This window comes from Hemitrygon akajei, chromosome 11, assembly GCF_048418815.1.
Source record: "Hemitrygon akajei chromosome 11, sHemAka1.3, whole genome shotgun sequence".
Lineage (NCBI taxonomy): Eukaryota > Metazoa > Chordata > Chondrichthyes > Myliobatiformes > Dasyatidae > Hemitrygon > Hemitrygon akajei.
The window spans coordinates 173,521,379-173,535,144 of record NC_133134.1 but is presented as its reverse complement, the minus strand read 5'-3'; the positions used below and the strand labels follow the sequence as shown (position 1 = coordinate 173,535,144).

Sequence of the window (13,766 nt, the reverse complement as noted above, 5' to 3'; positions counted from 1 at the left end):
AGGGAACTGGTATGGAGTCTGTGGAAATAAGGCAAACAGGTAGTGAGGTCATGGAACCTATACAGATTGAAGAGGAGGAGTTGCTTGCTATCCTGAGGCAAATCAGAGTAGATAATCCCCCAGGACCTGACAGAGTATTCCCTCAGATCTTGAAGGAGACTAGTGTTGAAATTGCAGGAGCCCTGGCAGATACATTTAAAATGTCGGTATCTACGGGTGAGGTGCCGGAGAATTGGAGGACAGCTCATGTTGTTCCGTTGTTTAAAAAAGGCTCTAAAAGTAATCCGGGAAATTATAGCCCGGTAAGTTGACGTCAGTAGTAGGTAAATTATTGGAAGGAGTACTAAGAGATAGGATCTACAAGTATTTGGATAGACAGGGACATATTAGGGAGAGTCAACCTGGCTTGGTAGGTCATGTTTAGCCAATCTATTAGAGTTTTTCGAGGAGGTTACCAGGAAAGTGGATGAAGGGAGGGCAGTGGATTTGTCTACATGGACTTCAGTAAGGCCTTTGACAAGGTCCCGCATGGGAGGTTAGTTAGGAAGATTCAGTCACTAGGTATACATGGTGAGGTAGTAAATTGGATCAGACATTGGCTCAATGGGAGAAGCCAGAGAGTGGTAGTGGAGGATTGCTTCTCTGAGTGGAGGCCTGTGACTAGTGGTGTGCCACAGGGATCATTGCTGGGTCCATTGTTATTTGTCATCTATATCAATGATCTGACTGATAATGTAGTAAATTGGATCAGCAAATTTGCTGATGATACAAAGATTGGAGGTGTAGTGGACAGTGAGGAAGGTTTTCAAACCTTGCAGAGGGATTTGGACCGGCTGGAAAAATGGGCTGACAAATAGCAGATGGAGTTTAATGCAGACAAGTGTGAGTTATTGCACTTTGGAAGGACAAACCAAGGTAGAACATACAAGGTAGGACACTGAGGTGTGCAGCAGAACAGAGGGATCTGGGAATACAGATACATCATTCCCTAAAAGTGGTGTCACAGGTAGATAGGATCGTAAAGCGAGCTTTTGGTACATTGGCCTTTATAAATCAAAGTATTGAGTATAAGAGTTGAAATGTTATGGTGAGGTTGTATAAGACATTGGTGAGGCCGAATTTGGAATATTGTGAGCAGTTTTGGTCACTGAATTACAGGAAGGATATTAATAAGGTTGAAAGATTGCAGAGAAGGTTTACAAGGATGTTACCTGGACTTGAGAAACTGAGTTACAGAGAAAGGTTGAATAGGTTAGGACTTTATTCCCTGGAGCGTAGAAGAATGAGGGAAGATTTGATAGAGGTATATAAAATTATGATGGGTATAGATCGAGTGAGCAAGCAGGCTTTTTCCACTGAAGCTAGGGGAGAAAAAAAACCAGAGGACATGGGTTAAGGGTGAAGGGGGAAAAGTTTAAAGGGAACATTGGGGGGCTTCTTCACACAGAGAGTGGTGGGAGTGTGGAATGAGCTGCCAGTTGAAGTGGTAAATGCAGGCTTACTTTTAACATTTAAGAAAAACTTAGATGGGTACACGGATGAGAGGTGTATGGAGGGATATGGTCCAGGTGCAGGTCAGTGGGATTAGGCAGAAAAATGGTTCGGCACAGCCAAGAAGGGCCAAAAGGCCTGTTTCTGTGCTGTAATGTTCTATGTTTCTATTCTTCTGAATTCCAGTGAGTACAGTCCCAGGCGACTCCTCATAGCCTAACTCCCTCATCTCTGGAATCAACCTGGTGAACCTCCTCTGCACCGCCTCCAAAGCCAGTATATCCTTCCTCATCTAAGGAGACCAGAATTATACACAGTACTCCAGATGCAGCCTCACCAGTACCCTGTACAGTTGCAGCATAACCTCCCTGCTCTTAAATTCAATCCTAGCAATGAAGGCCAACATTCCATTTGCTTTCTTGATAGCCTGCTGCACCTGCAAACCAACCTTTTGTAATTCATGCACAAGCACTCCCAAGTCCCTCTGCACAGCAGCATATTGCAATTTTTTTTAACCATTTAAATAATAATCTGCTCTTTCATTTTTCCTTCCAATGTGGATGACATTGCATTGACCAACAACGTACTCCATCTGCCAGTCCCTTGCCCATTCACTTAACCTATCTATATCTCTCTGCAGACTCTCCGTATCTTCTGCACCATTTACTTTTCCACTCAATTTAGAGTCATCAGCAAACTTAGATACACTACACTTGGCTCCCTCTTCTAGATCATTCATGTATATCGTGAACAGTTGCAGGCCCAGTACTGAACCCTGCGGCACACCGCTCACCACTGATTGACAACCAGAGTAACATCCATGTATCCCAACTCTCTGCTTGCTATTAGTTAACCAATCCTCTATCCACGCTAATACATCACCCCCTACTCTATGCATCCTTATGGATAAGTCTTTTATGTGGCACCTTATCAAACGCCTTCTGGAAATCCAAGTAAATAACGTCCATCTTTATTCCCTCTATTCATTGAGCCCGTAATACCCTCAAAGAACTCCAGTAAGCTGACTAAACAGGGCCTGCCTTTGCTGAATCCATGCTGCGTCTGCCTGATGGATCCATTTCTTGCCAGATGCCTCGCTATTTCTTCTTTAATGATAGCTTCAAGCATTTTTCCAACTACAGATGTTAAACTAATTGGCCTATAGTTACCTGCCTTTTGCCTACATCCTTTTTTGAACAGTGGTGTGACATTTGCCAATCCACTGGGACCTGCCCAGAGTCCAGAGAATTTTGGTAAATTATCACCAAAGCTTCTACTATAACTTCTGCCATCTCTTTCAGTACCCTGGGATGCATTCCATCAGGACCAGGGGACTTAGCTATCTTCAGGCCCACAAGTTTGCTCAGCACTACCTCATTAGTGATAACTATGGAATTGAGGTCCTTACATCCATAACATCTCTCTTTGGCATGTTAGATGTGTCCTGCACTGTGAAGACCGACACAAAATGGTCATTCAAAGCCTTGGCCATTTCCTCATACCCATATTAATTCCCCCTTCTCATCCTCCAAGGGACCTATGTTCACTTTAGCCACCTGTTCCCATTTTATATAATTATAAAAACTTCTACTATCCATGTTTATATTTTGTGCTAGCTTATTTTCATAATCTAGCTTCCCTTTCTTTATTGCTCGCTAAGTGGTACTTTGTTGCTTTTGAAAGTTTTCGCAATCTTCTGGTTTCCCACTACTCTTGCCGACTTTGTACGCACGAGCTATTAGTCTGATGCCTTTTGTTTATTTCCTTTGTTATGCAAGGCTGGTTCTTCCCACCCTTATTGTCCTTGCTTTTAACTGGAATATACTTTTGTTGAGCACTGAGAAAAATCTCTTTGAAAGTCTTCCACTGTTCCTCAACTGTCCCACCATATAGCCTGTGTTCCCAGTCTACACTTGCCAAATCCTCCCTCATCCCATTGTAGTCTCCATTGTTTAGGTATAATACACTGGTTTTCAATCAAACTATTGTATCCTCTATTTGTATTAGAAATTTAATCGTACTGTGATCATTCTTTCCAAGAGGATCCCCAACTACAAGATCACTAACTTTACCTGTCTCATTGCACAGGACCAGATCTAAGATAGCACATTCCCTTGTAGGTTCAGAAACATGCTGTTCAAGAAAGCCATCACGGATGCATTCTATGAAGTCCTCCTCAAGAAGTCCTCTATGAAATCTGTGGCCAACTTGATTTACCCAATCTGTGTGCAAGTTAAAGTCCCCCATGATAACTGCTATTCCATTCTTACATGCCTCAGATAATTCTGTTCATTGCCTGTGCCATTGTAATGTTATTATTTGGTGGCCGTTAGACAACTCCCACCAGTGATTTTTTATTTCTAATCTATACCCACATAGATTCAATATTCTACTCTTTAGATCTTATATCATCTCTCACTATCGCCTTGATCTCATTTTTAATTAAAAGCGTTACCCCACCTCCCTTAGCTTCCTGCCTATCCTTCCGTATTACCTGATATCCTTGGATATTTAATTCCCAATCCTGTCTACCCTACAACCATGTCTCTGTAAGGGCCACTAAATCATCCTTCTTTGTACTGACTTTTGCCACAAGTTCACTGACCTTGTTTTGAATACTAAGGGCATTCAGATCAAGTGCCCTTACACTCATTGTGCTTTTAATATTCTGTAATCTTTTACTCTTTTACACTTGAGATTTCTTCACTCCACTCTTTTTTTATCTTATGCCTTTTCTTTATCTTTATCCACACTTCTTTTTTACTTCATCCATACTTCTCCAATCTGTTGAACCCACCCCCCCCACCCCCACTATTTAGTGTAAAGCCTTATCTACAGCCGTAGTTATAGAACATAGAAAACCTACAGCACAATACAGGCCCTTCGGCCCACAAAGTTGTGCTGAACATGTCCCTACCTTAGAAATTACTGGGCTTACCCTTAGCCCTCTGTTTTTCTAAGCTCCATGCACCTGTGCAAAAGTCTCCTAAAAGACCCTATCGTAACCGCCTCCACCACCGTTGCCGGCAACCCATTCCACGCACTCATCGCTCTCTGAGTAAAAAACTCACCCCTGACATCTCCTCTGTACCTGCTCCCCAGCACCTTAAACCTGTGTCCACTTGTGGCAATCATTTCAGCCCTGGGAAAAAGCCTCTGACTATCCACATGATCAATGCCTCTCATCATCTTATACACCTCTATCAGGTCACCTCTCATTCTCCGTCACTCCAAGGAGAAAAGGCTGAGTTTCCTCAACCTATTCTCATAAGGCATGCTCCCCAATCCAGTCAACATCCTTGTAAATCTCCTCTGCACCCTTCTTATGGCTTCCACATCCTTCCTGTAGTGAGGCGACCAAAACTGAGCACAGTACTCCAAGTGGGGTCTGACCAGGGTCCTATATAGCTGCAACATTACCTCTCAGCTCCTAAATTCAATTCCATGATTGATGAAGGCTAATACACCCTACGCCTTCTTAACCACAGAGTCAACCTGCGCAGCTGCTTTGAGTGTCCTATGGACTCGGACTCCAAGATCCCTCTGATCCTCCACACTTTCAAGAGTCTTACCATTAATACTATATTCTGCCATCATATTTGACCTACCAAAATGAACCACCTCACACTTAGCTGTGTTAAACTCCACCTGCCACTTCTCAGCCCAGTTTTGCATCCTATCGATGTCCCGCTGTAACCTCTGACAGCCCTCCTCTCTATCCACAACACCTCCAACCTTTGTGTCATCAGAAAACTTACCCATCCCTCCACTTCCTCATCCAGGAGATGGAAAAGGATTGCTAAATGCAGCTGGTGAGAGCTGGAAACAGTAGACAGGTGATTTACCATCAAACAGGAGCTTGAATCAATTTCCTCCTACTCAGAACCCCAAAAGTAAGGTATGAGGAGTGATTGATAAGTTTGTGGCCTAAGGTAGAAGGAGTCAATTTTAGAAAAATCACGAAGAGTAAGGGTTTCAGAACAGATCCCTGAGGCACTCCACTGGTGACCGACCTCCATGCAGACCTCCATGTAGACCTGTCTACAACCACTCTTTGCCTTCTGTGGGCAAGCCAGTTCTGGATCCACAAAGCAATGTCCCCTTGGATCCCATACCTCCTTACTTTCTCAGTAAGTCTTGTATGGGGTACCTTATCAAATGCCTTGCTGAAATCCACATACACTACATCTACTGCTCTTCCTTCATCAATGTGTTTAGTCACATCCTCAGAAAATTTAATCAGGCTCGTAAGGCACGACCTGCCCTTGACAAAGACATGCTGACTATTCCTAATCATATTATGCCACTCCAAATGTTCATAAATCCTGCCTCTCAAGATCTTCTTCATCAACTTACCAACCACTGAGGTAAGACTCACCTGTCTATAATTTCCTGGGCTATCTCTACTCCCTTTCTTGAATAAAGGAACAACATCTTGAACCCTCCAATCCTCCGGAACCTCTCCCATCCCCATTGATGATGCAAAGATCATCGCCAGAGGCTCAGCAATCTGCTCCCTCGCCTCCCACAGTAGCCTGGGGTTTATCTCATACGGTTTTGGCGACTGATCCAACTTGATGCTTTCCAAAAGCTCCAACAATTCGCTAGGATCCAGGTCCCATCATGGTTCAGGTGGAGTCAGTCCCATAGGTACAGCTCCCTCCTTCCCCAAAACTGGTGCCAATTTCCCATGAATTCAAACCCACTTCTCCCACACCAATCCTTGGGTCACGCATTTAAATTTCTAATCTTCTTGACCCTATGCCAGGTTACACGTGGCTTAGGCAGTAATCAAGAGATTACCACCATTTTCGTTCTGCTTTTTAATTTAGTCCCTAGCTGCTCAAATTCCCACAACAGAACCTTTTCCCTCATTCTACCTATGTCATTGGTACCCACATGAACCACGCCAACTGAATCTTTCCCTTCCCACTGCAAGTTCTTCTTTAGGTCAGATAAGATGTCCTGAACCCGGGCACCAGGGAGGCAGCACAACCTTCAGGACACTCTATGCTCGTGACAGAGAACTCTGTCCATTCCCCTGATTATACTGTCCTCAATTACCACTACATTTCTCTCCTCCCTCTTGAATGGGTCCCTGAACTATAGTGCCATAGTTAGGTTGCTCATCCTTCCTACAACCCCCACTGTCATCCATACAGGGAGCAGGAATCTCAGACCTGTTGGATAAGCTCAAGGGCTGAGGCTCCTCCAGCACTGTCTCTTGGATTCCACTTCCTGCCTCATTCACAGTCACACCCTCTTGTCCCTGACCACAGACCAAATCTGAGGCAGCTAATCTAATGGGTGTGACTACCTCCTGAAACAGAGAATCCAGGTAACTCTCCCTTCCCTGATCTGCTGCAGTGTTTGAAGCTCAGATTTCAGGTCATCAACTTTGAGCCTGAGTTCCTCGAGCAGCCAACACTTGCTGCAGATGTGGTCACCAGGAATCACAGTGGGGTACACCAGCTCCCACATCATGCAGCTACAGCACATCACCTGATCCTACATCATCCCTACTTTATTTAAATAGTGTAATTTAGTGACTTTTTTATTCAACCAGTACAAAAGTCTTACCTGCTATTTACCTGTGCCTCCTTGCCAAAGCCTCAAGTTCCCACTCCTACACCGGACCCCTCACACAATGGCCACTCTGCTTTGACTCCGCTTTACTTTCATTTGCTCCTGCTAATGAATCGCGAATCAATTGGTCCGCTGTTAATGCGCTGATCCCTGCAAAACGCCCCTTTTTTAAACTCTTCTCCACAACGTGTACAAAGCGCTCTCTCTTCAAATCAATTGGTCCACCGCTAATACGCCAAACCCCACGAAACGCTGGTTTTTCAAACTCTTCTCCCCGGCCTGTGTGAAGCTCTCTCTTTTTTCAAATCGATTGGTCTGCTGCTAAGTTGAGAGAGAGCAGAGGAACAAAGATTGCACTAGCATGGAACAGCTATTTTTATCCCTCTAAAAAAAAATTACATTCTAATCTGTAGCTAAGAGACAACCAATTAGAAAGTACTTATTTGAATACTCCAGAAATGTTCACCAATGAGAAAGCACTTATTCAAGTAATACAGAACATAGAAACTTCCACGGCATTCCAGAATTATTCTTTGTATAGCTACTAGAGGCATATTAAACTGTTATGTGCTCCTTAAGAACTACTCAGAATACAAGCTAACAATTAATTGTTAAACTGCAAAGAAAATAACAATTCAATAATTTAGTCTGAGAATTAAACAGTGAGATCCAACAGCACACATCTTGGTTCATCCATCACATTGGATTATCCGCATACCCCTCTCTAATGTGTTGGGAAGCTAAGGAGGAGGAACTGAAGGAAGGAGTATTGGGACAAAATTGCTGAAGGCTTACAGATCACCAGGGTGTGTAATCTACACCCCAGAGCATTGAAAGAAGTGGTGCCAGAAATAGTGGCTGCACAGGAGTAACCTTCCAAAATACGAGGGGTGATTGATAAGTTCATGGCCTAAGGTAGAAGGAGTCAATTTTAGAAAACCTAGCATATTTATTTTTCCTGCATTTACACATTTAGTCCAGCAGTCGTGGAGCATACGGATCCCTTCTTTGTAGAAGTCTGCGTCTTGGATCTCCAGAAGTGATCCACAGCATGGGCTGATTGATAAGTTCATGGCCTAAGGTAGAAGGAGATAGACAGATAGATACTTTATTCATCCCCATGGGGAAATTCAACATTTTTTCCAATGTCCCATACACTTGTTGTAGCAAAACTAATTACATACAATACTTAACTCAGTAAAAATATGATATGCCTCTAAATCACTCTCTCAAAAAGCATTAATAATAGCTTTTAAAAAGTTCTTAAGTAGTTTACTTAAATACATTAAATACAATCAATCCCGGCACTTTAACATATCTTACTCCTGGCGGTTGAATTGTAAAGCCTAATGGCATTGGGGAGTATTGACCTCTTCATCCTGTCTGAGGAGCATTGCATCGATAGCAGCCTGTCGCTGAAACTGCTTCTCTGTCTCTGGATGGTGCTATGTAGAGGATGTTCAGAGTTATCCATAATTGACCGTAGCCTACTCAGCGCCCTTCGCTCAGCTACCGATGTTATACTCTCCAGTACTTTGCCCACGACAGAGCCCGCCTTCCTTACCAGCTTATTAAGACGTGAGGCGTCCCTCTTCTTAATGCTGCCTCCCCAACACGCCACCACAAAGAAGAGGGCGCTCTCCACAACTGACCTATAGAACATCTTCAGCATCTCACTACAGACATTGAATGATGCCAACCTTCTAAGGAAGTACAGTCGACTCTGTGCCTTCCTGCACAAGGCATCTGTGTTGGCATCTGTGTTATGCCAGGAGATGAGTTATTAACTTCAAACCCTGCATTTTCACTCAAAGAGTTGAACTGTGCATGCATATAACGAGAGCTGTATAACTCATCTCATTCTGCCTTAGGCCACGAGCTTATCAATCACCCCTGCTGTGGACCACCTGGAGGTCTAAGACACTCTCATTACGTGCAAGTGCAGTTCAGCTCTGAGTGATAATGCAGAAAGTTTGAAGTTAATAACTCATCTCCTTCTACCTTAGGTCACGAACTTATCAATCACCTCTGTTGTGGACCACTTCTACAAAGAATGGATCCGTATGCTCCACAACTGCTGGACTAAGTGTGTACATGTAGGAGGGGACTATGTTGAAAAATAAATGTGCTAGGTTTTCTAAAATTGACTCCTTCTACCTTAGGCCACGAACTTATCAACCACCCCTCATACCTTAATTTTGGGGTTCTGAGTAGAAGGAATTTTGATTCAGGCTCCTGTTTGACAGTAAATCACCTGTCTACTGTTTCCAGCTCTCACCGGTTGCCTTTAGCAAATTTTTTCCATCTATTGAAGCTAGAACACTTGAGGGAAAGTGGAGAGGTTAGAATGCTTCTTGCCTCACTTCCCACCCTCCTCCAGCAGGCAGTGAGTAACTAAGCGGGTTATGTGCTACTGTGCATCCTCAGTTTCGTTGTTCTTTCTGCTGCCAGATGGATGAAGAAACCCCGATGTGGTGTCCTTGATCTGCCCCACATTACCAGGAGACAGAGGAGTAAGCGCTATGCATTAACCGGTCAGAAGTGGAGACAGAAATCCATTACATACAGGTACCGACACTCAAACCACGAGCGTTGGAAAGGCGTTTCACTCACACAGGTCCCCCTCAATACTGGGCTTCCGCTGCAGTGGGGGTCACTGGTCTCTGTCTCTTTCAGTAACTCCGTTTCTGTTTTTGATATCTGCTGCGGCAGTGAAATAAAGTTATTGTGTTGGATTTTCTATATTTAGAGATACAGCACAGTAAGAGGCCCTTCCAGCACAATGAGCCCATGCCAACCAATTACACCCACATGACCAGTTAACCTACTAACCTGTACATCTTTGGAACATGGGAGGAAACTGGAGCCCCTGAAGGAAACCTGCCCAGTCACAGACAGAACACACAAACTCCTTACAGACATTTGCAGAATTGAACGTGGGTCGCTGATGCTGTAAAGCATTACACTAACCACTACACTGCTGTGCCAGCCCAAGTATCTGGACTGAACAAATACGTTTGACTAATACACGTTGATATGCTGTGGTAAATGAATGTATGAGGTCTTCCATCAGCTATATAATGTCCATTATGAGTTGACAGGAACACCACTTTACAATCCATTTATTTAATTCCACAATCTAACATTGTTTGAGGCATTCCCTAATGCGCACTTTGAATATGAAAATCTTGTGTTCAGGACCAGTGGTTTGATGCAACACGGTGAAGGTGCTGGCCTCAATCCAGTAAGGCTGGAATTCTTCTGGTCTTTTCCCAAAAAACAAGACAGACTGTTCAGAACTACTGTTCACTCATTAAGCACACAGGATTGGGAATTTGTGCAATTCCCCCTTCAACAATAAGTTCTCCATTTTGAAAATTTGCTGTTGAAGGGACGGGGGACCTACCTGGGGGAAGCAACAGTGGCCGTGCCTCTGGCCTTGAGGCTCAGAAGGGTAAGGAAGAGGATGCCAGCAGTTATAGGGCAACAGATAGTCGATTCTGTGGAAGTGAAAAGGAAACATGGATGGTAGTTTGCCTCCCAGATGCCATGGTCCGAGATGTTTCTGGATGTGTCTACAATGTCCTGTAAAGGGAGGGTGAGCAGCCAGAAGTGGTGGTACCAACAACATAGGAAGAAAAAGGGAGGAGGTCCTGACTAAAGAATACAGGGAGATAGGAAGGAAGCTGAGAAGCAGGACTTCAGTGGCAGTAATCTTGGGATTACTGCCTGTTCCACATGACAGTGAGGACAGGAATAGAATGAGGTGGCAGATAAATGTGTGGCTGAAGAATTGGAGCGGGGGCAGGGATCCAGATTTCTGGATAATTGGGACCTCTTCTGAGGCATGTGTGACCTGTACAAAAAGGACGGGTTGCACTTGAATCCAAGGGGAACCAATATTCGTGCAGGCAGGTTTGCTAGAGCTTTTGGAAGTGGTTTAAACTAATATGGCAGGGGACTGTGAACCAGTATAATAGAGCTGAGGATGAGCCAGCAGGTTTACAGCAGGATGAGCCAACAGGATGTAACATGAATGTAAGGAAGGACAAGCCAATGTCTGGGTACAAATGCAGACAGAGTAAAGAGTTAAATTGTACCACAGAGGGAAAATTCAAAATGGCGAAGAATGCTGAACTGAACGTGTTGCATTTAAATGTGCATAGCATTCGGAATAAGGTGGACGAACTCGTGGTGCAGTTAGAGATTGGTTGTTATGACATTGTGCGCATCACTGAGTCGTGGCTGAAAGAAGGCCATAGTTGGGAGCTTAACATTAAAGGATATCATTTTTTATTGAAAGGACAGGGAGGAAGGCATAGGCGGTGGTGTGACTCTGTTGATAAGAGTTGGAATTACGCTTTTAGAAAGAGGTGACATATTGTCGAATGTCAGATCTTTGTGGGTGGTATTAAGAAATTGCAAGGGTGAAAAAACAATTATAGGAATCATATATAGACCTCCAAATAGTAGTCAAGATGTGGGTTTGAGATTGCAAAGGAAGCTGGAAAAGGCATGTAATAAGGTTAATAACACAATTGTAATGGGGGACTTCAATATGCAAGGGCATTGGGAAAATCATTTTAATATTGGATCGCTAGAGAGGGAATTTGTTGAATGCTATGAGATGGCTTTTCAGAGCAACTTGTGCGTGAACCTACTCGAGGAAAGGCTATCTTAGATTGGATGTTGTGTAATAACCTAGATCTTATTAGGGAGCTTAAGGTAAAGGAACCCTTAGGAGCCAATGATTATAATATGATTGAACTCGTACTGCAACTTGACAGGGAGAAGTATAACTCACATGTATCAGTATCGCAATGGAATAAAGGAAATTACAGAGGCATGAGAGAGGTGAATTGGAGGAGGACACAGGCAGGGATGATGGTAGAGCAGGGATGGCTGAAGTTTCTGGGAATAGTTCACAAGGTGCAGGATAGAGTTCAGCCCAAATAAGTGTGAGCTGGTTCATTTTGGTAGGTTAAATATGATGGCAGATTATAGTATTAATGGTAAGACTCTTGGCAGTGTGGAGGATCAGAGGGATCTTGGGGTCCAAGTCCATAGGACACTCAAAGCTGCTGCGCAGGTTGACTCTGTAGTTAAGAAGGCATACGATGCCTTCATCAACCATGGGATTGAGTTCATTAGCCAAGAGGTAATGTTACAGCTATATAGGACCCTGGTCAGACCTCACTTAGAGTACTGTGCTTACTTCTGGTCACCTCACTCCAGGAAGGATGTGGAAACTAGAAAAGGTGCAGAGGAGACTTACAAGGAAGGGTTGTAGGGAATTTGAAGGATCTCGGCCCGAAACGTTGACAGTGCTTCTCCTTATAGATGCTGCTTGGCCTGCTGTGTTCCACCAGCATTTTGTGTGTGTTGTTTACAAGGATGTTGCCTGGATTGGGGAGCATGCCTTATGAGGATATGTTGAGTGAACTTGGCCTTTTCTCCTTGGAGTGATGGAGGATGAGAGGTGACCTGATAGAGGTGTATAAGATGATGAGAAGCATTGATCATGTGGATAGTCAGAGGCTTTTCCCCAGGGCTGAATTGGCTAGCACGAGAGGACATAGTTTTAAGGTGCTTGGAATTAAGTACAGAGGAGATTTCACGGGTAGGTTTTTTTTTTACTCGGAGAGTGGTGAGTGCATGGAATGGGCTGCTGACAACGGTGGTGGAGGTGGATACAACAGGGTCTTTTAAGAGACTCCTGGATAGGTACACGGAGCTTAGAAAAATAGAGGGCTATAGGTAAGCCTAGTCATTTCTAAAGTAAATACATGTTCGTTACAGCATTGTGGGCCGAAGGGCCTGTATTGTGCTGTAGGTTTTGTATGTTTCTATGATACGAAGATAGGTGGAGGGGGTAAGTAGTGCTGAGGAAGCAATGCAATTACGTCAGGACTTAAACAAATTGGAAGAATGGGTGAAAAAAGTGGCAGATGGAATACAGTGTTGGGAAATGTATGATAATACATTTTAGTAAAAGGAACAATTGTGTGGACTATTATTTAAATGGAGAGAAGGTTCAAACATAGAGGTGCAGAGAGATTTTGAAGTCCTCGTTCAAGACTCCCAGAAGGCAAATGCACTATTAGCATTTATTTCAAAGGAAATAGAATATAAAAGCGAGGAGATAATGCTGAGCCTTTATCAGACTCTAGTCAGGCCACACTTGGAGTATTGTCAACAGTTTTGGGCCTCATATCTCAGAAAAGATGTGTTGTCATTGGAGAGAGTCCTGAGTTGTGTTCCAGTCGCTCTCAAATTCTATCTAATCTTCTTACTCAGTTTAAACTTGTTTCCTCCCACCCCCAGTGTTTGCTGTCCCTAACACAGAAGAATCATTCTCACTCGACATTCCATCTATTTCCCTTATAATTTGCTATATTCCCTTCAGGTTCCCCTCAGCTTCCTCTCCTCCAAGAAAATACAAACCCAATCTCTCTAGGCCTGTTCCTGTAAATGGAAGTCTCTATCCCAGGCCATATTCTGGGAAAACTCTCTGCAGCCTCTCCAGCACCATCGCCAGAAATGTACACAGTACTTTAGCTGTAACCTCATTGGATAAAGTCATGGTGCAGCACCCTAGTGTAGAGTTAGTGTTACACTTTACATCACACCAGCTGTAATACCTGCTGCTGCCTGTCAGGGGTTTGTACATTCTCCCTGTGACTGCGTGG

General features: G+C 43.8%; 1 protein-coding gene across 3 annotated transcripts in view; it reads left to right on the top strand.

The window, feature by feature from the left end:
- mmp24 (matrix metallopeptidase 24) overlaps nt 1-13,766 on the top strand; it is a 132,414-nt gene that overhangs the window by 46,684 nt on the left and 71,964 nt on the right. For 2 of the 3 annotated variants that reach the window (XR_012100918.1, XM_073062291.1), the window contains exon 3: nt 9,529-9,645. The exons of the other annotated variant lie outside the window; for it this stretch is intronic. Coding sequence is in view for 1 of the 2 variants with exons in the window: in XM_073062291.1 (XP_072918392.1) it covers nt 9,529-9,645 (117 nt within the window). In the remaining variant the exon portion in view is untranslated. The remainder of the gene's footprint in view (nt 1-9,528; nt 9,646-13,766) is intronic. 3 annotated transcript variants of the gene reach the window in all.